Here is a 25,202-nt window from a genome sequence, read left to right on the forward strand (position 1 = left end):
GACAGCCCTTTTCGGTGCTTCTTGAGTTTACAATCGCACAAATATGATGTAACGGTAGCTAGCTGCTAATGCTAACCGTTGCAGTGTGCCGGAGAGATGGCGGCACTTCTGCAGCAAACTCTGGAGAAAAACGAATTTAACAAATTGCCGAAAGCTATCCAGAACAAGCTCGAGAAGCTTCTCGGCGACCAGCAGACAGAAATAGACTCACTGAAATCCCAATATGAAAGACATAAAGCAGACTGTGGTATGTAACAACAGACAGGCCAGATCATCCCACAATATAAAGAGTACTGTCTTACATATAACATTAACGTATTTTAGTAATGAATGCATTTTTTTTTATAATGACATACTGAACGGAACTACTGGCTTCAATGTAAATCCTTACGTGTGTGTTTATACTTACAGAGCAACAGTACTTTAATCTTGAGAAGAAACTAGCTGAGAGTCAGGAGCAGTTCTTGTCCCAAAGTAAAGAATATCACAGTGTTAAGGAGGAGAATTCCAGACTAAGTAAGTTCTTTGTTTTTAACAATTTGTGTATTGTATTAACAAAAGAGCTGCTTTATAAGGGGAGTGCTTGTGTTTTTCTTTTAAAGCTGAGGAACTTAAGAAGTTAAAAGATATAGAGGAAGAGCAAGGGACAACACAGGAGGTAACTATTTAAGTTTTACACTTCATCATAGTTCATCATACCTAATTTTATATTTTGAAATAATTCCAATGCTTTCCGATTTCAGAGTAAACCACCAAGAGCCAAGTATGAAATCGAGGCAGAGAACAGAGAGCTCTCCCGTTTGCTTGAAAAGAGATCTCAAGAAGTGGACAATCTTAGTGGTATGAATTACTTATAGCTCTGTCATTTACTTCAGCATTTGATTTCAGTCCACTTTTTGCATATATGATCAAAATGATTTAAAAGCCCTTGATGATAGTTGCTGATGTAGTTGCTTCTGCTTGTTATACAGAGGATCTCAAACGACTCAATGAGAAACTTGTGGAGACCAACACAGTCAAGATGGAGCTCCAGCTTAAACTGGATGAACTTCAGGCATCTGAGGTTTCCATTCAAGTAAGTAATGATGACACCCCGTTAAATGACTTGACAAGCTTAGTTTTCTCATGCGTTCGTTGATTTCATTGGGTCTTTAAATGTACCTCTTTTACACGTGAAGTGCATGTGGTTTTTATTTGATTCATTTAATTCTGAAGTAGTTTACTGATCTGTTTCATCTCATCAGTATCGTGAGAAAAGAATGGAACAAGAGAAAGAGCTCATCCAGAACCAGAACACATGGCTGAATTCAGAGTTAAAGAGCAAGACCGAGGAGTTGTCCAAACTGTCCAGGGAGAAGGGGAAAGAGATCCTGGAGTTAAAGTGCTCTCTAGAGAGCAAGACGGATGAGGTATGAGAGCATTTACTTGTGTTTTGAGCCGTTTTATATCTAATTATGTCTAAATTGGATTGCTTACATGCAATGTCATAATCATCAGGTGACCAGGCTTCAGGACCAAGTCAACACGCTCAAGCAAAACAATGAAAATCTGCAGAAAAGTACTGAAGATCTGATGAACAAGCTCAAAGAGGTTTACCAATGTCACATTTTGGTTTACCATTTGACATTGTGGGAAAGAGAAACTCGAATTTCACTTTTGTATCTCATTATTTCAGGCTAAGGACCAGCGAACCTCCATGGAGGAGAAGTATCGCAATGAGCTGAATGCTAACCTCAAACTTTGTAACCTGTACAAGGTCTGTAAACCGTGTATGTGTTAAGCAGCATACCATGCTGATGTTTGGAACAATTAAGGTCCAAATCCATTTGTTGTCTCTCCATAGGATGCAGCCGCAGAAGCCGAAACCAAGAACGGCGAGCTGAACAGAGCTGTAGAGGAGCTTAACAAGCTGTTAAAGGAAACTGTGGACGGTCCAAACAATTTCTTTCATATTTTTGTGTTGTAAACTATGGGATTTATGCAGTGACTAAAACTAGTTCAAACAAATAAAATAAATTATGCACAGTTAATTTTAAAGGAACAGTATGTAAGAAATTGATATCAATTTATCATAAAATGGCCCTGACATGTCAGTAGACATTAAGAAATCACTTTTATTTCAAATACTTATATCACTCTCAACAGTGGTCTGGCCAGGATATTGTCATTTAAAAATGTTTATGTTGTCATTTTGTGTATTGGCCACCAGTTGTGTGATTGCAGTACCAGTTTTACCCACAAGTTTTGTGATTGCAATACCAGTTTTGGCCACAATCCTACATACTGTTCCTTTAAGCGCAAGATACGAAGATCGTCTTGTTGACGAATATTGTTGAATATTGATTTTTATTCTGAATCATGATGATTTGTGGTGCTTAATGGAAGTTTTGTTCCTTTCATCAACAGCCAGAAAAGACACAGAGAAGAAGCTCTCAGAGTTGGCGGGTCTGCGGGAAAAAGCAGAGTCTGAGCTACAGGAGAAGATCAGGAATCTGGAAAAAGAGCTTGAGAACTCCAACACACGCCTGGCAGATTTTAAGAGGAGAGGTAATACAGTGAGATGCCTGAGGTTTATCATTTTATTTTAGATTAAAGTAATGTAATGTAGCATGATATGTTTATGGTAATACATGTCTGATTGATTGTTCAAATGAATCTTATATTTGTGTCTGACACTGTGCAAGGTTTTCATGCCATGTCTATGTTGTGTACTTAAAGGTGTTCCAGCTTTCACAGAAGAAGAGCTGACAAACCTTTCCCCAACTGCAGCTGCAGTGGCCAAGATTGTTAAGCCTGGTATGAAGCTCATGGAGCTGTATGAAAGATGTTCACAAACATTTAAAAAAAAAAATATTTTAAAAATATTTTAAATCAATTGCTCATGCAAACCACTGATATCCACACTGGAAAAATCTAAGACTATTTTTCTTAGAATACGAGAAGATTAAGTAACTCTTGTATTTGCTTCCAGCTGTATAATGCCTTTGTGGAGGCACAGGATAAACTGCACCTGGAGAAGCTGGAGAACAAGCGTGTGAACAAGGTTCTGGATGAAATAGTCCTGGAGGTGGAGACCAAGGCTCCCATTTTAAAACGCCAACGAGAGGAGTATGAGAACATGCAGAAGTCCATGGCCAGCCTCTGTGCGAAACTGGAGCAAGCCATGAAGGTCTGTGCGTGTTTGATAGAGAAGCATAATGGAGAGGCAATAAAGAGATTGTTCAACCAAACATGAAAATCCATTAGGGATGCACCGAATATTCTGCCACCGAAAGTTTTGTCCGAAAATGGCCTAAAAGAGCATTTTCGGTTTTCGAAATTTTCTCTTTTATCACTGAAACAATGATGAAATTTTGTGATGATGCAAACAGAAACCACGACCTGCACGTGCTTGTTTGAAGCAACATGTCTGCGGTGTGGACGTATTTAAGTATCCCTGTGTGTCAATTCATTCCCTAGCTCCCGAGGTCGTGATTCTGTATATCGTTTTTTATGTGAAGCGACTGTTTATGCTGCGCCGTTTGGAATTCGCCCTCCGTCTGTGTGTGCGTGCGCGTTTAAGTGCACTCAGTAGTGCATACACGGAGGTACGCGTTTTAAAGAGTAAGTGAACATAAAATCTTTATTTCGTTATTCGTTGTTGACAGGGCACATACAAACAAAATGATCTCCACAGTATTTGTTTTTTTTCTTTGTCTTAAGTGTATGTATAGATTAGAGTCGGAACCCAGTCTGTGTTTATTTGTTTCTTAAAGAGACAGTAACCTCAATTAACCTACTCTGTGTCATTAATGTTACTCAAACAACCCATGACAAAGAGAAAATCACTTCTGAAGCTCTAGAAAAAATAATCATATTTAATTTTTACAAAAAGACAGTATTATGATTCATTTAATTCGATTTCTGTACCTAATGCTAATTTCAGACCTTACTTAATGTGCAACTTTGTTCTTTTTTATAAATGTTTTTTGTAATTTCTTTATTTGTTATTAGGTTTTCGCACCCCTTTTTTACTGATGCGGAAAAAAAATTTGGCCTTGACTTCCTCTTTTTCGGTTTCGGACAAGAATTTTCATTTCGGTGCATCCCTAAAATCCATCATCATTTACTCACCCTCAAGCTCTTCCAAGCATGTATAAGTTGCTTGCTTGAAAATATAATCTTCCAAAATAATGTTTGTAACCAAACAGATCAGGGGCGCCATTCACTTCTGCAGTATTATTTCCTACTATGGAAGGTAATAGTGGCCCAGATCTGCTTTGTTACGAACATAATTCTGGAAGATTATATTTTGAAGCAAGCAACTTATACAGGTTTAAAACAACTTGAGTGTGAGTAAATGATGAGAAAATGTTCATATTTTTAGTGAACTATCCCTTTAATCTCTTGTGTGGTTTATTTATCAGGAGGTCCATCGGCTGCAGAAGGAGACGGATGAAGCCAATAAGAGAGCTTTAGTGCTTGAGAGAGATAATCAGCGATCCGAGAGACAGCTAGCAGACGTGTCTGAACAGGTAAGGGGCTGTTTACACTTGGTATTAAGATGTGTTTTCATCGATCGGATCACAAGTGGACGAGAGAGACACATTACGTTTACACCTGGTATTTAAATCCGTCTCTTTTGTCCACTTTCGACTGCTTCTGTGCTGAATACTATGAGGGGGTGGTCTGTGAGACGGTGGGCGAGTCTCTCTGCTGTCATTCAAACCGGAGCGGGAGTAATTATGAGTTTATATAGACGCAAACTAATATTTTGTCGGAGTGCACTGCTTGTTTAGCAAGTAAACATGCTGCACAGTGTTTTGTACATGAGTATGTAAGAGCTTTCTTTGAATTTTCAGCGCAATTGATGAAATAGGATCGCGCAACTTTCACACGCTTTCAAAACGAAACTACGGAGATCAGCCACTTAGTTTTATCAATGAAAGGCTAAAAATAGCGCTGTTCACCGAATGTTCACGCCAGAAGTCAAAAAAGACGTAAAACTTGTGTTTAATACCTCAGATTAGATAAATGGGCGGAGAGAAGGCGGTCGCGTGTGGCTGTTCGAACGCATTCAACCACATATGCGTTCCGCAACTCCAAAGCGATCCGATCGAAAGTGGTTTCGACCACCTCTGGATGTGGTTGAAAGTGGTCGAAAGTGGACGAGCTCAAAACGTTTTGAACACCGTTTACACCGGGCAATAACGTCGTCCACTTGTGATCCGATCGACGAAAACACATGTTAATGCCAAGTGTAAACAGCCTCTAAGTCACACTATGTGGTTATGTTATGGTAAACTGTAAGATGCAGCATGTAGTCTGGACCATCTGATGCTCATTGCACATACAAATAATAAAAACCTTAGCTCCAGTCAGCAATAACACACATTTCTTGTTTTTCTGCTTTATTTTAAATGGTTCAGGTGTGCGTGCTGCTGGTGGAGCTGGAGGAGGCGCGTGGTAATCATGTGGTGCGTGAGGATGTGAGCTCTGCAGTTAGCAGCAGCTCTGAGGTACAGGGCTCACGGCAAGTGGCCTTCCGCAGCGTCCAGGAGCTTCAGCAGCAGAACCAAAACCTTTTGGCCCAGGTCAAGGAGCTGGAGGAGCAAAGAGAGAGGGAGCAGAGCCAAGCTAAGACTGCCAGGTACTAACTGCAATACATGAGCGGATAGAGATATCAATGATATCAAGTGTGGCCATTCTGTGTCTTCTCAAAAAACAATAAACATTGAGAATTGAGGAGATTTGGTATTATTGATGTTGTTCTCTGCTCTCTCAGGCAAACTGAGCTGGAACAGAGTCTAGAGAAGGTTCAGAAGGATCTGGAGCAGGTCAAGGAACAGATGAATCACCAGAAACAGCTGGCTGACTCTAGCACGCGGCAAAGAGACATGTACCGCATCCTGTTGCAGACAGCTGGAGTCGAGCTTCCAACACAGGGTGATCTTCCCATTGCAGTTTACCCTATCAGCTTTTGATCCAGGTGTTAACCTGCGTGTTACTAATTTTTGTGTCTGTGCTCAGGTCCAGAGGGTGGATCTCCGGCCCCCACTCCCAGCAGACCAGGAGTCATGGGCACCCGATCTATACCACTGAGGTCTGCAGCTGCAGAATCTGTCCAGGCAACACAGGCCAGAGCAGCACTCAAACAGGTTACACACACAGTACCCACTTAATTCCTGCCAAGAGTACTTTGAAAGCTATGAAAGAGTTTGTTCAACTATTATATTAATCACTTTATGCTATTGTTTTCCTTTCAAAGCTTAATGATGCCTTCACAACATATAAAAAAGAAAAGGCAGAAAACGACAAACTTCTGAATGAACAAATAGAAAGGCTTCAAGGTCAAATGTCTGAACTGCTGTCACAAAAGGCCAAGCTTTCCTCTCAGCTGGAGTTTGCATCCAAACGGTTAGTTTTAAGTTTACTTAAGGAAATAGTCTACCTTTTTGCCATATTAAACTATGCTATTACCTCAACCTAGACGAACTAATACATACCTGTCTTTTTTCAATGCGTGCACTGTACAGTGCGTTGTGAATGTGTTAGCATTTAGCCTAGCCCCATTCATTCCTATGGTACCCAAAAAAGTTTTATTTTGTGGCACCATACTTACTGGTGTAACTCCTCATGTAACAGTCTTTAAATAGGGAAAACACGGAAGTGTTTGGTGGCTTCCCTGTTTGGTACAATAGGAATGAATGGGTCTAGGCTAAATGCTAACACATTCACGACGCGCTGTACAGTGCACGCATTGAAAAAGATAGATATGTATTAATTCGTGTAAGTTGAGGTAATAACATAGTTTAATATGGCAAAAGTGTAGACTATTCCTTTAAATTCTCATTTTCGGTTTAACATAATCTAATGCAGCTTCTGTTTTAATCTTAATATGTATCATAATCTTGCAGGTACGACATGCTTCAGGAGAATGTGAAGGGATTTAGACGAGAGATTGAAGCCATGAGAGAGAGGAATCAAAAGATGACAGCCACTCATCAGAGACATGAGGAGATCATTCACACAATAACCCAAGACCTGAGAGAGGCCAATGAGAAGCTAGCTATGGCTGAGGTGAGAGCGTGTTCATGTTTTTAACCATATGACCATATGAGTTGTGGACTCCAGGCGACCACAACATTTAATACATGTTCTTTTGTTGTACTGTAACATTGTTACAGTATTATTTAAAAAGTTAAAAATATTAAAATTGCTTTAGGGACATGGCTATTAGCAAACTAATGTTCTTCTGGTGTTGAAATATTTCCGACAGTCGCGTGTTGAGAACACTCGTAAGGAACGAGACATACTGAAGCAGGTGGAGAACAGACTGACCCAGGAGAAGGAGTCGATTTTGTCGGAGCAGAGGAGTCAAAACCTTCTGCTTACCAACCTCAAATCCATTCAGGTTGTGTGCATATGCCAGCCATACTTTGTTAAAGCATGTTTCCTAGTGGTGTTTTTTATTTTTAATAGCTTTCTTATTTACAGTTGACCATGGAGCGCTCTGAGACCGAGACCAAGCAACGCTACAATAATCAAATCCAGCGGCTGGAGAAAGAGATTGTCCAGTTCAAGAAGAAACTGGAGCAGGAGGTGGAACAAAGACACGCGCTGGAACGCAACCAAGATGTAAGATGGGAATATGCTGCTTTTTGATCCTATTGTTTTAAACCATGCTTATACCAAGTAGATCTACAATATCTGGGGAGAGGTGTTTTTAAGTCTTGTTTGTCTAAGAAGTTGCTAAAGGCTGGCACAAACAAAGATAATCGGGCCGAATATGTGCCGATTTTCCCCACTTACAACAATTCTAGGGAAACCCTGATCGTCTTTGTGGTTGTACAGATTATCTTATCTGATTTTTTCGTGGTGTGTTACGATACCCAATCAGAAAGCGAGCTGATGAAACCATAACAACCACAGTCATGCAGACACAGTCCAAAGTGAATTGGACATTAGAGATGTAAAATGCAGCGCTTCTGCCTTAGACCGCATCAGATGCAATGCAATGCTATTTGCAGGTAGATTAGACTGTGTCATGTATTGTAATGGAAACATTTTAGTTTTGTAGTTAAGATTCATAAAAAATTTACATTTTTTATCCAAAGTACAAGAGTACAAGTTCAAGCCATATATTTTTAGCAGTATGTGTGTTTCATACTAGGGATGCACGATATATCGGCCGATAACTGCTTATTTTTAATATTATCGGTTATCGGTCTGATAGCAAAATTAAGCCGATAAATGAAAGCCGATAAATGATGGATAATTTTGGTTTGTCGAACCACTTCACTTGCTCATTGCTGGCCATGTGGAGTTTTGATTGGTGCTTTCTGTGACATAGCACGAAGATGACGCGTGTTGCGGGCATAAGAAGAGTATGCTAGTCTAGCGCAAAGACAACATGTCCGCGGTCTGCGAGTTTTTCATTGTGAAAATAATATGAATATTTATCGGCCTATAGATATCGGTTATCGGCCCCAAAATATAAAGAGTTATCGGTATCGGCCAAAAGTTCCATATCGGTGCATCCCTATTTCATACATCTTGTAAAGTGAAGGCGCTAGCTCTTTGATCGCCCCCTCGTGGCTGGCTGCAGTACAAGTCATAAACCCCGCCATCTCCATTCAGACGAACTCTGCTCTAAATGAAAAATGATTTAGATTTCCAATAAAATTTTCTGAAAGATAGTTTTGGTCCTTTAAGGTAGTTGTTATTACACCGATATATGTTCAATTGTTCACAAGTTTCAATTTAAGCCAATCATTTGATGCTATAGAAACGGGCGTGTCGTTATGATTGTCGTTGTTGAATAAGGCGCGCAAGCGTTTGGGAAGAACTTTGATACCGTGGCTCCACCTTTGGCTCCATGGACGATTCCTTCTGAGCATGCCCTGGCTCCAACTTTTTACGCAACATGGCAGCGCCCATGGTTGGACATTTTTTGCTTCAATTCATTACAATGAAACGAAGCGGCGTCTGCCAAATGCATAATTGTAATTCTCTCATTTTTGTTGGCTAGGCTAAGCTGTTGGAAACTAAGAAGCAGTTGGAGGCACAAATCGCACTACATCAGAAGACTAAGGAGCTGCTAAGAACTGCTGAACAGCAAGTCACCTCCCTTAGACAGCAACTGAACAATGAAAGCAACAGCACAACACCTAAACCACCTCTCAGGACGTTACCCAGAGGTAACTATAATCATACATTAGACTTGGTGGTCAAATTGACATTGTTTTGTACCGTGTTAGAATGATGTTGTTTGCTGTTTCAGCTCCTGGCGTTCCTCAGCAGGAGGTGGATGACCTCCGTGTGCGTCTACAGCAGGCCGAGGAGCAAAACTCTGACCTGAAGGAACGTCTGAAAACCACCACCACCAGCGTAGAGCAGTACAGGTCCATGGTGCTCAGTTTGGAGGAGTCGCTCAACAAAGAGAAGCAGGTAATGCCCAGGGCATTTACTGTTCAAACTGTCTTGGTGTCTTAAAAATCTACCCCCATATTGTACATTCGATATTATAATTGGACATTATTATATTGTGAATAGTAATTAAATGTGTATATTTATATTATGGATTAAGTCTTTTGCTGCTTAGCTTTACCTAATGCCTAAGGAAGTTTTTAGATGTGAGAACCAATAAAAGTATGTTTCCTTCAGTTGGCTGAGCAAGCACAGTCCTCGACTGAAAGCCAGTTGAAGGCAGCGCAGGAGTTGGGACAGCAGCTAGAGATCCGATTGGCGGAAGCAGAGAAAGAGAAGCTGGAGCTCCAGGAGGAGAAGATGAAAGCTGTGGAGAGCATTGAAGAACGTGTAAGGAACCCTCACGGTTTCCGTTGTGTCCTCGGCACCTGTACAGTGTGGCAAAGTTCTGATAATATAACGCTTTGTTTTGGCTCTGTCCCAGGTGAAGGAGCTGAAGAGCAGCTTGACAGACATGCAAACGGAGCTGCAGGATGCCCTGCAGAGAGCTACAGCAGCTGTGGCCCAAGAGCAGAAAGCCACGCAGGATAGCAAACTACAGGTGAACGGATCAGTCCGCGTGAGATGGGAAGAAGATGGTTTGATTGGCTTACTCATGTTTTATTTCTCGGGTTCCAGGGTAAGCTGGCAGCAGAAGCTCAAAATAAGTACGAGCGAGAGCTCATGCTGCATGCTGCGGATGTGGAGGCCCTCCAGGCCGCTAAGAAGCAGGCCCAGATTTCAGCGCAGAATCTAAAGCAGTTGGAAGAGAAGGCTCAGAAGGCAACGGCTGAGTTGCGTCAATGTCGAATTGACTGGGAGCAGCAGGAAAAGAGACTAAAGGTGAGAAATTGGTTTGTGTGATGTTGTTGTAACAATCTTAGCTGAAAACATATTTGAATAGGGGGAATTGTTGAGTGATGGGGGGTTTGCTTTGGTAAGAAATATTATGTCGTATATGCTTTTGTAAACTGTTGTTTTTAAATGTATATGTTATTTTTCACCTCAGGAGGAGCTGTCTAAAGCACAGAAAAGAGCAGAGGAGCTGCAGAAACAAAATGCGATGCTCCACAAACAGATGGAGAACCTCAGCAGCAAAATTCATGCATCCACCCAGCAGCCGACAGCCAAAGAGAGCAGTCTGAGCGAAGAGGGCACGTCTCACGAGCAGATCCTGGAGATCCTAAGGTGAAAATCCTGCCAGTTCTACTGTATCAAATAGGGCTGTAGCTATCGATTCTTTTTGTAATTGAGTAATCTAGCACTCACTCAATCAATTAATCGAGTAATCTGATATTATATATATAACAAATAATGCATACAAAATTATGTGATGCTTGAGGGAGAGATGAGTGTGCGTGCGTGTGAAGGGTTGAACGTGAATACGTTTACTACTTAAAAACATCAAAGCTAAACATCATATCTAGTCAAACCGCATCACGGCATCGCTACAAATACAGTATGGGATTAAAATCTGCGAACGTTAAAGTATAGGCTGTGTTACCTTGTTACAGCGACGCTTTGGTGAAACAGCAGTGGATGTTTTCGGTTCAGATGCTGAATGTAATGTAATGATAAGAATGTAATGATCCCAAACTTTAGACGTTCTCTGGTGTTTATGGACATCTTTACTCTCTTCCATCGCGCAAATAAATGCAAAATGTATCACGCGCTATGGTGAGCTTCCTGAACATTGAACAACGGTCCCTGTGAATCATATTCCTGTGCGTATAGTGTGCGTCATAAGAATTTAACGAGGCTTCGAAGCAGAATTTTTAACTCGAGGAATTTTTGTAATCGAGTAAATCGAGTAACTCGATGAATCGTTTCATCCCTAGTATCAAACATAACCTTGTTTAGACCAGTAGCGGCTCGTAACTGCTCATCCGAGGATGCGCTAATTCAAAATAAGTGTTTGGATTGTCACGAGTGTGGTTCCCTTTTCCAAAATATGTGTCCTGCGTGTCGAGAGATCCTGTGTGCATCACTTGTTTTGTCAAAATAAGTGCCTACTGCACACGCGTCAAAACCGTTTATGATAAAAGAGACGCTCACGTTCCCAAAATACACGCCAGACACTTCCTGAACAGAAAAACTCTGATTACGCATGAGATTATGCGAGTATCTGGCAAACGCGAGCGTCTCTTTTATCATAAACCATTTAGATGCGTCTGCAGCAGACACTTATTTTGGCATGACACGTGATGCACACACGATCTCTCAAAGCGCAGAACACATATTTTGAAATTACGAACCACACATGAAAAGCTACATACATGTTGTGGCGAACTTCGCATTGTGCGCTTTAAAAAAAGAAGTCACCAGCCGCCACTGGTTTAGACCTGGTGGCACGTGCCATTAAAATCCTTTTCTGTATAGTGCAAGGAAGTTCACTAATGTGGTGTCCCATTTCACCCAGGTTTGTTCGTCGGGAGAAAGAGATTACTGAGACTCGGCTGGAGGTTGCACAGGTGGAGACTCTGCGCTATAAACAACGCTTGGAGTACCTCGAGGGAGAACTGAAGGAACTACAGGAGAGTCTGACTGCAGAAAGGGATAAACTTCAGGTCAGTATCTGCATTCATTTATACTTTAAAAGCTCTTAAGCATTGTAATTACTTTAAGGGGCAGTTTCCCAGACAGGGTTTAGATTAATCCAAGACTAGGCCTTCGTTATATGAGGACATTTGAGAAGTTTTTACAAACAAACCTTACAAAAAACAATGCAGGCTTGATTTGGGGACAAAACAATAAAACTGATGAATTTTTAGGATATATCAGTGCAAGATGTTTTTAAATAAAGGCAGCTTAAACATGCATTTTAGTCTGGGACTATGAAAAGCCCTATCCGGGAAACCGCTCCTTAGAGCCCTGCACGGGCCTGAAATCTAGGCCCGGCCCTGGCCCGAGACACTTAGGCCATAGCCCGGCCCTTGCCCAACAGCTTATCAGAATTTTCAGCCCGAGTCCGACCTTTTTATTCTCCCAATTAGGAAACTGTGACCGCAGATATAGTCACTGCATCGCGTGTGTTTGTGAGTAGAAGTCTGTGCTGTCTGCTGTGAGGTTTTTATGAGAGAAGCACAAACTTTTTAATAGCCTATTTAATATGTAAAACTTGAATTTGAAATAAAACTTACTGCGGAGATGTTAATGAGATCTCTATCGTCTCTCTTGCTACGTGACACGACAATTATTTATTATTTCAAATCCGTTTACAAGATAAATATATATACATTGTGTTGTTAAACTGATGAAATTATCTTGCTATACGCTACATTCATTGTGAGAAGTCTTTTCTTTTTACTCTTACACTGTAGACAGTAATATATTTATATTATATAAAACTCTATGGTCGCGACAGCACATTATCCATTATCTGTTGGTTCATGTTGGTCCAGTTTAATTCAGGGTAATCCTTTAATAAAATGTATAATATACTTATAAAATATTTTATTGTTTTGTAATATTCACAGCACACATTCTCTCGGATCGTTTTAAAACATTTTAAATCATTCTGCAAAATTCCGCATAGATTTTGCAAAAGAAATCCGCAGAAATAGCAAAAAATAACTTACACAGCTTGTACAGTTGTACTCTTGGAGCAATTAAAGCAGTTCAGTTTTGTTTTAAATGGCAAAATAGTTATATTTCTTTTTTATATACATTTTAGAGCATTTTTTGTTTGTTAAAGTTTTTTATGATAACCAAGTGGTTAGCGGCCGACAGCAAGTTGACGACATGTTTGATGAATTGAGCCTCTCAAATCAACACTTCACTTGCCTATAATAACAACTATTTAAAATAAATATTTTCAGCATATCACAATGTTAGTTTAAACGTTTATTATCAACACACACTATTTTTAAAAAGCGGAGGCAGGTTGCTCTGCTGCTCGCAGTTGCAACGGGTGCAGAAATAAAAAAATAAAAAGGGCTAAACGAAACGAAATAAACATGAAACAGAATAAACATGCATGTTGCCTTATCTTTCAACTTCGCTTTTGCATATACATTTTTTTTATGTAAGGACTTACCACAGAACATGGCTATTCATGTATCCATCCAACAGTTAAACTAATAAAAAAGTCGATCCATACACAAACAAGAAATAAAGACACAGCCTTCTTACACGAAATTAATACAGGGAGAAGTCTTTAATAGATTATGTCTTGGATGCTGTCTGCATAGATTATGTACAGTATCCAAGGTTTTAATCCAGTACTCCATTTATAATTTTTCCCGGTGCGCTGAAGGTCCTGCTGTTAAATACGCAACAGCTGCATTGTAAATGTGTGGCTGTGCGTATCGGACTCATGCGATAGGTTAAACGTCTTCCTATGTTTGTTTTGCAATCATCAATGTCTGTCAAAAGGTTCTTTTAATTAAGTTGAAAAATATAAAAAGATGGAGAAGCCTAAATAAGCCCGAGGTCCGGCCCGCGTATCTGCTGTGACGTTAAAATTGGCCCGAAACCCGACCCGAAGGGCGTAAACATGTCGGGCCCCATCGGGCACGGGCAGAAATGCAGACCTCTACCGCTCCTAAGTGTTTTTTGTACACTTCTAGTACAAAAAATATAATGATTGTTTTAATGGTACAGGTTACTACAAAGACCTTGGCACAGCAAGAAGACATGATCAAGCGAATGGAGAATATGAATGCTTTGACTGAGATCAACAATAAGCTGAAGAATGAGAAGAACAGACTGGAGCATGAGTTACAGCAGAACCAGGCCAAGGCAAGACCTCGAGATGATGATAGTTTGGCCAAAAATTAAAATTAACCGATGATTTATTCATCCGAGATACAATTTCAGTTGTTTTAGAAAATGACCCAGCTCTACCAAGCAATATAACAGTTGAAAACTGGGTCCAGGACTTTCCAGGATAACTCGCAATGCACTGTTCTCACGAGAGTCTTTTCTAACCAGATTTTACACATTGTATGCTAAGCTACTTTCTGGTGAATGTGCATTAGATGTCACCAAAAGCTACTTTTTATAGTTTTAAATATGGATATTTTTCTTACAAAATCACATTGATTACCCTTAGAATCCTTTATTAACCACCATGACCTGTGCGGATTACTTCTGTAAAGGATGTATGCACTTTTTAGGGTTGAAAGTAATGGGCCCTGTTTTCTACTATTATAAAGCTTAGAAGAGCTAGGACATTTTCTAAAATAACTGAAAATGTGTTTGTCTGAAAGATGATGGACATGTATCTTAGATGGCTTGAGTGTGAGTTAAAGGCGGAGTCCACGATGTTTGAAAAACGCTTTGGAAAAGGAGACGGGCCGACTACCAAAACACACTTATAGCCAATCAGCAGTAAGGAGCGTGTCTACTAACCGACATCCTTGCCGGGTTGCGTATGTGTGGGGCGGGTCTATCAACCGAAGGTCCAAATTCTATTGGGGTAGGGGCGTGTTTGTTTATGTTATTTCAAATATCAACATTGGCTTTCAAACATCGTGGACTCCGCCTTTAATCATGGAGTAATTTTTCTTTTTTCGCTGAACTATCCCTTTAAATAATAGACCCATTAGCCCTGTTATTTGTTACCTTAAATGGATAGTTCACCCAACAATGAAATCTGTCATCATTTACTCACTCTCATGTTGTTACAAACCTGCATACATTTCTTTGTTTCTGATAAACACAAAGAAAGATATTTTGACAAATGTTTGTAACCAAACCATTTGTGGACCTCATTCACTTCCATTGTAGGAAAAAATAATACTACGGAAATAAATGGGATCCACAACCGTTTTGGTTACAAACGTTTCTCAAAATATCTTCCTTTGTGTTCATCAGAACAAATATATTTATACAGGTTTGTAACAACATAAGGGTAAGTAAATAATGACAGAATTTTTATTTTTGGGTGAACTATCCCTTTAAAGCATTATTTTTTTTAAATCTTATAAGATATCCAGTTTGTGCAACAGCTTTGAATACAGCTCTTTCACTCAATATTTAGAGGCAGAACCATCAGTTTTATACTACGAGTGTTTGACCTGATTCTTGTATTGTGACTATAGATGCGTAAGCTGGAAGCAGACATTCAACCCCTGCAGGAGTCTAATGCTGAGCTGAGTGAGAAAAACGGCATGTTACAGGTCGAGAAGAGACTTCTGGATGAGGACGTCAGGCGCTTAAAGATCCGCATACAGGTTTAGGATCTCACTGCTCAGGAATGTGCTGTGCAATTAATGTATCATGCAGTATCTTATGGTTTTAAATGCCAGTATATTTAAAGAGAATATTAGGGTTAATAATACCTTAACAATATTCATATTTTGGATTAAGTAACTCACACTGAACTGTTTTTCTTTACAGCAACTACTGAACCAGCAAAAAGACAGCGATAAAGAAGAAAATAAGAAGCTACATTCTGAGAGGGAAGCCCATCTCAAACGCATCCAGCTGCTTACAGAGGAAACAGGCAAACTAAAGAACGAGTTGGCCAGGTCAGTTGCATGCTTTTAGCTGCTTAGTATGAAGAAGCTATGTGAATCTTTTCTATATCTGAGCCCTGATCAAGAGCATCCACTAAACAGGAGCCAAGCATCCATCACCGCAGTTCAGAGCCAGGTGCAAAACCTGCAGGACAGCATAGGGAAGATCACTACTGAAAGAGATGATTTGAAGAAGGAGCTGGAGGCCAAGACACTAGAGATTCAGGAGAAACTCAAAACCATCACGCAGGTCAAGAAGATTGGCCGGCGCTACAAAACCCAGTACGAAGAACTCAAAGAACAGCATGAGAAGGTGCACCAGAACAAATGATTGGCAGATTATCAAAGTGCCAGCTAACCGCCCATTTCTCTCCAACCATTGTCTCGTACACATTTCTTGCTCTCTCGCTTTCTGACAGATGGTGGCAGAGACTGCTGCCAAGCCAGCACAGGAGCAGGAAGACCGCCAGGCCTCTTTGCAGGAGATTCAGAACCTGAAGAACTCATTAAGTCAGGCACAAAACAGAACCTCGGAACTGGAGACCCAGCTGGACAATATACAGAAGGTACTTATTTGAGGTTAAGTGTGCTGCAAGATTTTTCCAACTGTTGACGGTTAAAGCTTGCACGCTCTCATTGGTTATTGCAACTGTCATGTCGGAACAGTCCGAGTCGTAAATATCGAACTAGTTTGAAGATTTGGGACCGGGGAGGCCCCAACGTGATCGGGACCAGCAAGATAATCTCAATGACACCACACACCTGAGTTTTTTTTTTTTTACAAAAAATTGTTTGCGGTTAAAACACTCAAGGGGTTTTCACACTGCGCTTAACCCTGGGTTATCTTCATTCTAAACCCTGCTTTTAACCCTGGGTTAAGGAGCGTTTCACACCTGTAATTTGAAAGCGGTGTTAGCACCGCTTTTTACCCAGGGTTATGAAACCCTGCTCTGGAGCAGGGTTAGCACCGCATTTGTGGTGTTAACCCCGCATTGTGGTGTCAAACGCATGCAGTGTGAAACGAAGCAGGGTTAGAATGTTCTGACCCTAATTAAACACAGCTGAAGTAGCTAATTAAGGCTTGATAATTACAGACAGGTGTGTTGAAACTGGGTTGGAGACTCCTGACCCAGGGTTTAGGAATGCACAGTGTGAAACGTCAAATTATGAATACCCAGGGTTATCTCTTAACCCCTGGTTAAGTTTGAACAGTGTGAAACATGAAAAAAATAACCCAGGACCCGTTAACCCTGGGTTTTGAATAACCCAGGGTTAACAATTTCAGGTGTGAAAAGCCCTTAATCGTGTCAGGCCCCCATTTAATCACAGCCAGCATTTGAATAAAAGCGTTTGCCAAATGTATAAATGTAAAAACAATAAGACACATACAAGCCTCTATATTTTGCTGTTTTTAATTTAGCCTCTATGGATTTAAAGTGCCTTCCCTATATTTTAACCTAATATACAGCCTTGATGACAAAAAATAAAATAATAGAAAAAAGTACTTTTATAAAAAAGAAAAATATTTCACGAAACCATTTTTTTTTACAAATACAAAATATTAAATAAAAACGTGACCTAAACACAAACTAAAATTATACTACATTGATTTCATTAACAAAGTTTGATTTTAGGTGTTTGGTCACTTTTGACATTGGCTATGTTTACATGCACAAAATTTCGTCAATCCGACTGAATTCAATACGATTGAAGGTTACGACAAAATCGTTTACATGCACCCTAAACATTGCAATCTGATTTAAAAGTTTGTTTACATGTACATTATACAGAATCCGAACCGAACGTCTGCGCAAGCGCACAGTCAGGGTTGCCAGATTCGGGTATCAAAACCATCATAATGGACATTCAAAACTAGCCCAAAAGCATCCCAATGACTGTCCACAGCCCAAATATCAATAACTAATCAACAAAATCATTTCATCTTTAACCCGCAGAAAAAAATAGAAAAACTGGTGGAAACAGTTTAACCTGATAAGGAACACTGTGCCGTACACGGTACACCCCCTCCCTTGCACGTGAGGCTGCATTACGTCATTGTAACTTTGAAGCATTAAATCTTCAAAATATACGGTATGCGGCACATCGTTGTAAAGCTTAGACTTTAGGGATTCCATTATGCACACACACAAAGCGTAATATGATTTTTAGCAGTCATAAAACTGTAATCTAGTTGTTAGTTACCTGAACCGGGCGGCGCCGATTTAGGATATTTACTTACCTTCAAAATCTTTTCTTTATCCGCTTCAGTGAAATTGTCCAAAACAAATTGTTCATAAATCCCCAAAAGTCCAAGGAAATGGAATATCTAAGCCTTTTAATCCAAAACGATTTGTTCATCTCACAATCTTGACGTTTCTGACCGAATTACGATATAAATAGTGTATACAATTAGTTCACTAACGCAGTGGTTCTCAAACTTTTTCAGCGTGCGCCCCCCTTTGTGTACGATGCATTCCTTCACGGCCCCCCCAAAGAAAAATTTTGACAAAAAACAGTTCTAAAACTTCACATTTTAATTAAACAAAACATTAAATTATACAAAGTAGTGCTGTCTTATTTTTTTTTTAGGTTTAATTTCACAGAATTCATGATAAATTAATGTATTTTATAAAATGGCATAAAACTGGGGCCCCCCTGGCACCATCTCGTGGCCCCCGGACCCCAGTTTGAGAACCACTGCACTAACAGACATTCATTCGAATCTCACTTTCATTCACGATTTATAATGAATATATTTCGGATGTCACGTTTATTGTGCAACGTCTGAGGAACAAATACGCCCCCTTGTGGAATTTCAGCCGTTCCATTAGAGGCTACATAGTAGCCCAAATCTAAACATGAAAAAAGCAGAGGACTTGGCAACGCTACACTGACAGCATCTCTTTTTTTCAAATTTGCATCCGATCGACCTGAGTCGTATTGATTAAGGTGTTTACATGAAGGCTTTTCAATACGATTGAGCCATCAATACGATTACAAACGGTACCTGATGTTTGAGTGTGATCCCTAAATGAATAATCAGTCAGTCAATTAAAGACTTTAATACAAGTGACAAGTGATGATGTTTGTTTATGTATGAACAGACAGTCCAGGAGCGTGAAGCTGAGGTGAAGAGCCTCCAGGAGCAGCTGGGACCGGTGCAGCCAGAGCTCAACCGCCTGAAGGCAGAGCTCCAGGAGAAAAGCAACCTGGAAGAACAGCTCAGACAGCAGATGGCTGATAAAGAGGAGAAGACCAAAAAAGCCTTCATGGGTGCCAAGCAGAAGATCAATCAGCTCAACAGTTAGTAAACCATGATTTTTTTTATATTACTAAAACCAATAGATTTTTGATCAATGTCTATAACAGTAGTCTGATCTTTAAAAGGGGTCTTCAAAAAGTTAAAAGTTTATAGGAGGTCAGATAGACAGATGTGTGTGTGTGTGTGTGTTAGGTGCGAAGGAGCAGCTTTCAAAGGAGAACGAGGAGCTGAAGCAGCAGAAAGAGGAGCTGGAGGTGAGGATGGGCGCGCTCAAGTCTCAGTACGAAGGTCGACTGAGCCGACAGGAGAGGGAGCTGAAAGACCTCCGGGAGCAGCAGGAGAGACATGGGGACCAGAGAGATGAAACTCAGGAGCCTGGTCAAAGCAAGGTTCAAGACCTATATTGCACTTACTGCTTATGTGTACACTGACTGAATGGTGTATCTCAGTTTAAAGGTGCAGTGTGTAATTTTTAGAAGGATCTTTTAACAGAAATGCAATATAATATACAAAACTACATTATCATGGGTGTATAAAGACATTTTTATAATAAATTATGTTTTTATTACCTTAGAATGAGATGTTTTTATTTACATGCACGAGGGTCCCCTTAAGTGGAAGTCGCCATTTTGTGCCGCCATGTTTCTACAGAAGCCCTTAACGGACAAACATTTCTGTCTCCTACGATGACATGTTTTCCTGTGGCGGCTACTGTAGCTTCTCTATGCGTTTCAAAAGTGAGGGGTGAGCAGTGGGCTGAGCCGTTGGTTGCAATTCGTAACCTCACCACTAGATGCCAATAAAATTTACACACTGCACCTTTAATTATAATAGTCATGCATGGATCTTTTCTTACTATGTGATTTTGGCATTATTGTGAATAAGTGATTAGTGCGCCATACATTATTATTTTGTGAAAATAATTTTTTTTATAATGGCACATAACAAAATTAAAAATGATTTTAAATACCGTTAAATGTCTATGATCTCCTCCAGGTTCAAGAGGTTCAGAGGTCATCAGACCCCCGACAGATTACTCTCAAATCCACACCTGCTGCTGACAGGGGAAGGTAATGGTTTATATATACCAGAGACTGATGATGTCATTCTTTTTCCAGGAAAGTTCTTCAATTTTATCTTTGTATCTATAAACAGTGCCAGCACTTCAGAGCCGCCAACAGCTAACATTAAGCCCACGCCAGTCACCGGTGCCCCCGGTAAGCCTTCACCGATTGCGGGGAGCAAGTCTACTCCTAGGGCAAGCATCCGGCCAATGGTAACACCTGCTCCGATGACCACGCCCACGGCCACCGTCATGCCCACCACTGTGGAAACGCAGGAAGGTACGGCTAGAGGTTCATGACATTTAGACCTATTCTCCTTTGTTCATTAATTAATTCACTATTATTTGACATAGTTGGTTATATTGGTGTGTCACAAGTTAAATAGATCACCATCACTGGTTTGCCTCATCAGCCCTTCAGTCCACTGAGGGTCCAGTGGAGCATGTTACTGTCTTTGGCAGCACCAGTGGCTCAGTGCGCTCCACCAGTCCTAACATACAGACCATGCAGCCAATCCTCAGCCTGCAGCAGAGCCAAGCCACGGCCTTTGTCCAGCCAACTCAACAGCAGGCCAGTCAGGAGGCAACAGCAACTATTATGGAGGCGGTGCATAGCTCACAGATGGAGAGACCGTCCACCTCCACTGCTGTCTTTGGCACAGGTACAATAGTGTTAAAAGATTAAATCTTAACAAATGCTAGTAAATATTGACAAGCAGTATGAGAAATGTCTAAGCTCATTGACTGATCTCAATAACAGTAGCTAAACCGTTATTACCTCGTTCGGAAGCTGTAAGATTTTTAAATGGCTGAATTGTTGATTTATCATGGGGACAATAGAAAAACATTGCCAAAATAGGTTTGTATCTGTTCAGAAATACATGACACTGGTACGTTTCTCAATTTGGCCATTATTAGTGAGTTGTTACAAAGGTAATTTCATTCACATGCACTCCTTTGCCCGTTTTTGTCATATTGAAGTCATTGAGTTTGTGATTGTTGTGTCAGTTTCAGCGACCGCAGGCTCGTCTGTTCCTAAACGTGTGCGTGAGGAGCAGGAGGAGAGCTCCAGTGAGGTGACAGACACCACGCAGGATGACACCCTCCACCCTCCCATCTCAAAGAAGCTCCGCATCATAAGGCGGGCGGGTCTGGAGATGAGCAGTGTATGTGTATATACACAAAATGTATTTTGCATTTTAAAGTTAAACTCTTAAGTCAGAACTAAGTCGTTTGCTGTTTGTTAGATTCGAGTGAACTCTGACTATTTTACAAGCTTGTTTCAGTCTTATCATTTATCAGATTGTATTGGTTGAACTTAGAGACACTCCACTGTTTTTTTTTTTTTAAATGGGCTCATTTTCCAGCTCCCCTAGAGTTAAACATTTGATATTTGCCGTTTTGGAATCCATTCAGCTGATCTCTGGGTCTGGTAGTACCACTTTTAGCATAGCTTAGCATAATCGATTGAATCCAATTAGACCATTAGCATCACGTTCAAAAATAACCAAAGAGTTTTTGATATTTTTCCCATTTTAAACTTGACTCTTCAGTAGTTACATCGTGTACTAAGACCAATGGAAAATTAAACGTTGCAATATTCTAGGCAGATATGGCTAGGAACTATACTCTCATTCTGGGAAAAAAATTGAAACTCTTTGGTTATTTTTGAGCGTGATGCTAATGGTCTAATTGGATTCGATGGATTATGCTAAGCTATGCTTAAAGTGGTACTGCACGACCCGGAGATCAGCTGAATGGATTCCAAAACTGTAAAAATCAAATGTTTTACTCCAGGGAAGCTGGAAAATTAGCATATTTTCAAAAAAAGTGGAGTGTCCCTTTAAAAATATATATTAAAATATATATATATATTATATATGCTTTAAAACACATCCTTTCACAATGTTCTTTTGCAGGATGCTTCAGGTACAGAGGAGAGCAACGATGCTATGGTCGAAGGTTTCGATGGTCAGCAGCCTGCAGATGACAGTGAGGTACCAGCCGTTATTGCTCACAGAACAGTATGGATGTGAAACTTAAGAATTGGTGAATCTAATATTACTCGTTCATTCTTTACAGGTAGCCTACCCAGTTTTAGGAGAGGGAGATGAAGAGTCTTTGTCTCAGTCCGTCCCAATGGATCAGGTAAGCGAGTCTCAGCCTCCCGAGTCTCAGATCAGTGAGCAGGAATTAGCGGAGGAGTATAAGCAGGAGGTCATTGTCATAGAGACGGACAGCACCACCGACGAGGAAGAGGAGGAGCAAGAAGAGGCTGGACAGGTCTGTATGTGTTTTCTCCTGAATTTTTAAAGTTGGCATCATAAACCGATATTAACTTTCCCTCTCTTTACAGTATGACGATGATGATGCAGAAAATGAGGAGGAGGATGATGATGATGGTGATGAAGGGATGGCAGAAGGAGCAGAAGAGAGTAATGAAGGCAGTGGCAGTGGAGATATCAATGAGGCCTATGAAGGGGATGAGGCAGAGGTGACCATGTTGATCCCCTTTTCTCAAACAAATTTTCCCCATTTCTCTAAAGTTTAGGGAGTCTAACAATTCAGAGGCATTGCTGATGTGTAACTGTGTGTTTTTATAGGGTGAAGGTGCAGCAGATCCAGCTGTCGACAATGAAGAAAGTCAAGAAGCATCTGATTCTATCCAGAAACAAGCAGACTCTCAGAGTGGTAAAATTAATACATACATAGTTACTAATGTATTTTGAAGGGACCCTCCACTTTTTTTGAAATGTTCATTTTCCAGCTCCCCTAGAGTTAAACATTTGATTTTTACCTTTTTGGAATCCATTCAGCCGATCTCCGGGTCTGGCGCTACCGGTGTTAGCATAGCTTAGCATAATCCATTGAATCTGATTAGACCATTAGCATCACGCTCAAAAAATCTCCTGCTGTTGAAAGTTACTAAGGGGAATATTTTCAGCTGCTGCGTAATATCATTGTGCCTCCTGCAGCCATGTTACTGCAGCAAAGTCCTTGATTATTATGCCAGGATGAGAGTATAGTTCCTAACCATATCAGCCTAGAAAATCACAACTTTTAATTTTCTGTCGGTCTTGGTACACGATGTAACTTAGCTATGCTAAAAGTGGTACCGCCAGACCCAGAGATCAGCTGAATGGATTCCAAAACTGTAAAAATCAAATGTTTAACTCCAGGGGAACTGGAAAATGAGCATATTTTCAAAAAAAAGTGTCCCTTTAAGTAGCTGAAGTTTGTTTATTTATATCCATTTTACTTAAACTCTACTAGCAGACTTCATGTAGACATTCGCATACCAAATACCCTTCACTGTGACTAAGAATATCAACACATTTAACCTCTTATGTTTACAAATCAATGCAAATTTAGTTGTCTTTGATACAAATCAAATACTCTCTTAGTTCAGCTGAGTTTTTCATATGTTTGTAGGTGAAGTTAGTGTGAGCACCCTGGAATCCTTCCCTGCTGCTGAGCCAGTAAGAGAGCACCAGCCACTCCCCAGCACCACCACTTCTTCCCTGGGCCCACGCCTGCCCCAGCCCCCTCGCAGGCCACATCACACCCCACCCCCACGCCTCAACATCCACCCTGTCCCTGAGCTTGGACCACCCATCATCCAGGTAAAGAGAACAAACCTGTACACTATATTCCAAGTTTTAGTGTTAAAAAGATGTGAGGTAGGTATCATATGTGTTTTGTTTTGCAGAGGCAGTCAGGACAGACCAGACGGCCCTCGATGAGTCGTGTACCCCAGCTCACGCCTGGAATCGGAAGCATGGTATATTTAATATTTGTACAACCCACCTATACCTCGCAAAATCCTACCTATATATTTAGGGCTAAAACTTTTCTGATGTGAAGTATTATTTTTTTTCCTATAGCAACATTTCTTTGATGATGATGATAGGATGGTTCCCAGCACTCCTACTCTTGTGGTACCACACCGCACGGACGGCTTTGCCGAGGCCATTCAGTGAGTCCCAGAAGATTGTTTTCATAGCATGGGATGAACGCATCATTAAACCGTTTCATTAATGACGCATCTCTTCATCTCAGTTCCCCTCAGGTGGCCGGGGTCCCTCGCTTTCGTTTCGGCCCTCCTGAAGACATGATGCCCCAGGCCAGCTCATCTCACTCTGACTTAAGCCATCTGGCCACACATGGAGGTGAGTAAAGAAACAACAGCAATATTGCCGTTTTGAACAAGTTCTACTGTTTTAATATGATCACCCAAACTGAAAATAGTATTTTGTGAACCCTTATGCAAGGTACAGAACTATTCTTGGTTATGTGATGCTAACTAGTAGGAAACTAAAAATTATGCTCATTTGAGTAAATCTGAGTAAATCACATTGAAGTAAGTTAATGTTTTTTGATTCAAAGGTTTGGGCATGTACGAGAGTCCTCTCTTCCTGCCTACCCATGATGAAGAGTCTGGAGGTAGGAGTGTGCCCACCACCCCTCTACAGGTGGCAGCTCCAGGTAAGACATCTAGTTCTTTGTTTGACATCTCTGCTGCTGATCAAAGACATGCCTAATTCTCTGCCGCCTCTTTTTATCATTTTCTTGACAGTGACAGTATTTACAGAAAGCCACCCGTCTGACGTATCAGAGACCGCTTCTCAGTCTGTTCCTATGGTAAGCACGTCCACTGGTGCTCTCACTGCTTCGGGAGAAGCTGTGCCGGGAGATGACGGCGATGACGTCTTCGTAGCCGAGGCTGAGAGTGAAGGGTAGGGATCCATAGCAGTGTTATAAGTTTCACTTAAGATTACAAACATTTATTATAGCTGCTTTACAAGGCAGGAATTATTACAATTTGCGTAGTAGCATTACACTTTTCTGCATAATTATTTGTGCTACAGACATTAATGATGCCTTAAAGAATTAAACCATTTTCTAAAAAAAATCCAGATAATTTACTCACCACCACGTCATCCAAAATGATGTCTTTCTTTGTTCAGTC

The 25,202-nt window shown here is 40.6% G+C and overlaps 1 protein-coding gene across 1 annotated transcript in view; it reads left to right on the forward strand.

Moving 5' to 3' along the window:
- The first annotated feature begins 37 nt into the window (after positions 1 to 37).
- Positions 38 to 25,202, forward strand: part of tpra (translocated promoter region a, nuclear basket protein) — a 26,868-nt gene continuing 1,703 nt past the window's right edge. Inside the window, exons 1-48 of the mRNA XM_073876393.1 lie at positions 38 to 247; positions 412 to 516; positions 603 to 658; positions 744 to 840; positions 972 to 1,075; positions 1,245 to 1,409; positions 1,498 to 1,590; positions 1,676 to 1,756; positions 1,844 to 1,931; positions 2,407 to 2,547; positions 2,719 to 2,811; positions 2,970 to 3,169; positions 4,407 to 4,514; positions 5,409 to 5,629; positions 5,765 to 5,925; positions 6,010 to 6,137; positions 6,248 to 6,396; positions 6,897 to 7,059; positions 7,259 to 7,393; positions 7,477 to 7,617; positions 9,011 to 9,179; positions 9,263 to 9,429; positions 9,646 to 9,798; positions 9,893 to 10,009; positions 10,087 to 10,290; positions 10,457 to 10,635; positions 11,867 to 12,014; positions 14,050 to 14,187; positions 15,492 to 15,623; positions 15,790 to 15,920; positions 16,011 to 16,221; positions 16,328 to 16,474; positions 19,013 to 19,211; positions 19,363 to 19,559; positions 20,167 to 20,240; positions 20,326 to 20,513; positions 20,647 to 20,895; positions 21,242 to 21,399; positions 22,153 to 22,230; positions 22,316 to 22,516; positions 22,590 to 22,727; positions 22,837 to 22,924; positions 23,666 to 23,856; positions 23,943 to 24,014; positions 24,118 to 24,209; positions 24,293 to 24,402; positions 24,620 to 24,718; positions 24,810 to 24,969. Coding sequence (XP_073732494.1) covers positions 97 to 247; positions 412 to 516; positions 603 to 658; positions 744 to 840; positions 972 to 1,075; positions 1,245 to 1,409; positions 1,498 to 1,590; positions 1,676 to 1,756; positions 1,844 to 1,931; positions 2,407 to 2,547; positions 2,719 to 2,811; positions 2,970 to 3,169; positions 4,407 to 4,514; positions 5,409 to 5,629; positions 5,765 to 5,925; positions 6,010 to 6,137; positions 6,248 to 6,396; positions 6,897 to 7,059; positions 7,259 to 7,393; positions 7,477 to 7,617; positions 9,011 to 9,179; positions 9,263 to 9,429; positions 9,646 to 9,798; positions 9,893 to 10,009; positions 10,087 to 10,290; positions 10,457 to 10,635; positions 11,867 to 12,014; positions 14,050 to 14,187; positions 15,492 to 15,623; positions 15,790 to 15,920; positions 16,011 to 16,221; positions 16,328 to 16,474; positions 19,013 to 19,211; positions 19,363 to 19,559; positions 20,167 to 20,240; positions 20,326 to 20,513; positions 20,647 to 20,895; positions 21,242 to 21,399; positions 22,153 to 22,230; positions 22,316 to 22,516; positions 22,590 to 22,727; positions 22,837 to 22,924; positions 23,666 to 23,856; positions 23,943 to 24,014; positions 24,118 to 24,209; positions 24,293 to 24,402; positions 24,620 to 24,718; positions 24,810 to 24,969 — 6,770 coding nt within the window. The 5' untranslated portion in view covers positions 38 to 96. The remainder of the gene's footprint in view (positions 248 to 411; positions 517 to 602; positions 659 to 743; positions 841 to 971; positions 1,076 to 1,244; positions 1,410 to 1,497; positions 1,591 to 1,675; positions 1,757 to 1,843; positions 1,932 to 2,406; positions 2,548 to 2,718; positions 2,812 to 2,969; positions 3,170 to 4,406; positions 4,515 to 5,408; positions 5,630 to 5,764; positions 5,926 to 6,009; positions 6,138 to 6,247; positions 6,397 to 6,896; positions 7,060 to 7,258; positions 7,394 to 7,476; positions 7,618 to 9,010; positions 9,180 to 9,262; positions 9,430 to 9,645; positions 9,799 to 9,892; positions 10,010 to 10,086; positions 10,291 to 10,456; positions 10,636 to 11,866; positions 12,015 to 14,049; positions 14,188 to 15,491; positions 15,624 to 15,789; positions 15,921 to 16,010; positions 16,222 to 16,327; positions 16,475 to 19,012; positions 19,212 to 19,362; positions 19,560 to 20,166; positions 20,241 to 20,325; positions 20,514 to 20,646; positions 20,896 to 21,241; positions 21,400 to 22,152; positions 22,231 to 22,315; positions 22,517 to 22,589; positions 22,728 to 22,836; positions 22,925 to 23,665; positions 23,857 to 23,942; positions 24,015 to 24,117; positions 24,210 to 24,292; positions 24,403 to 24,619; positions 24,719 to 24,809; positions 24,970 to 25,202) is intronic.

The sequence above is a fragment of the Misgurnus anguillicaudatus genome, chromosome 2, assembly GCF_027580225.2.
Source record: "Misgurnus anguillicaudatus chromosome 2, ASM2758022v2, whole genome shotgun sequence".
In the NCBI taxonomy this organism is placed as follows: Eukaryota; Metazoa; Chordata; class Actinopteri; order Cypriniformes; family Cobitidae; genus Misgurnus; species Misgurnus anguillicaudatus.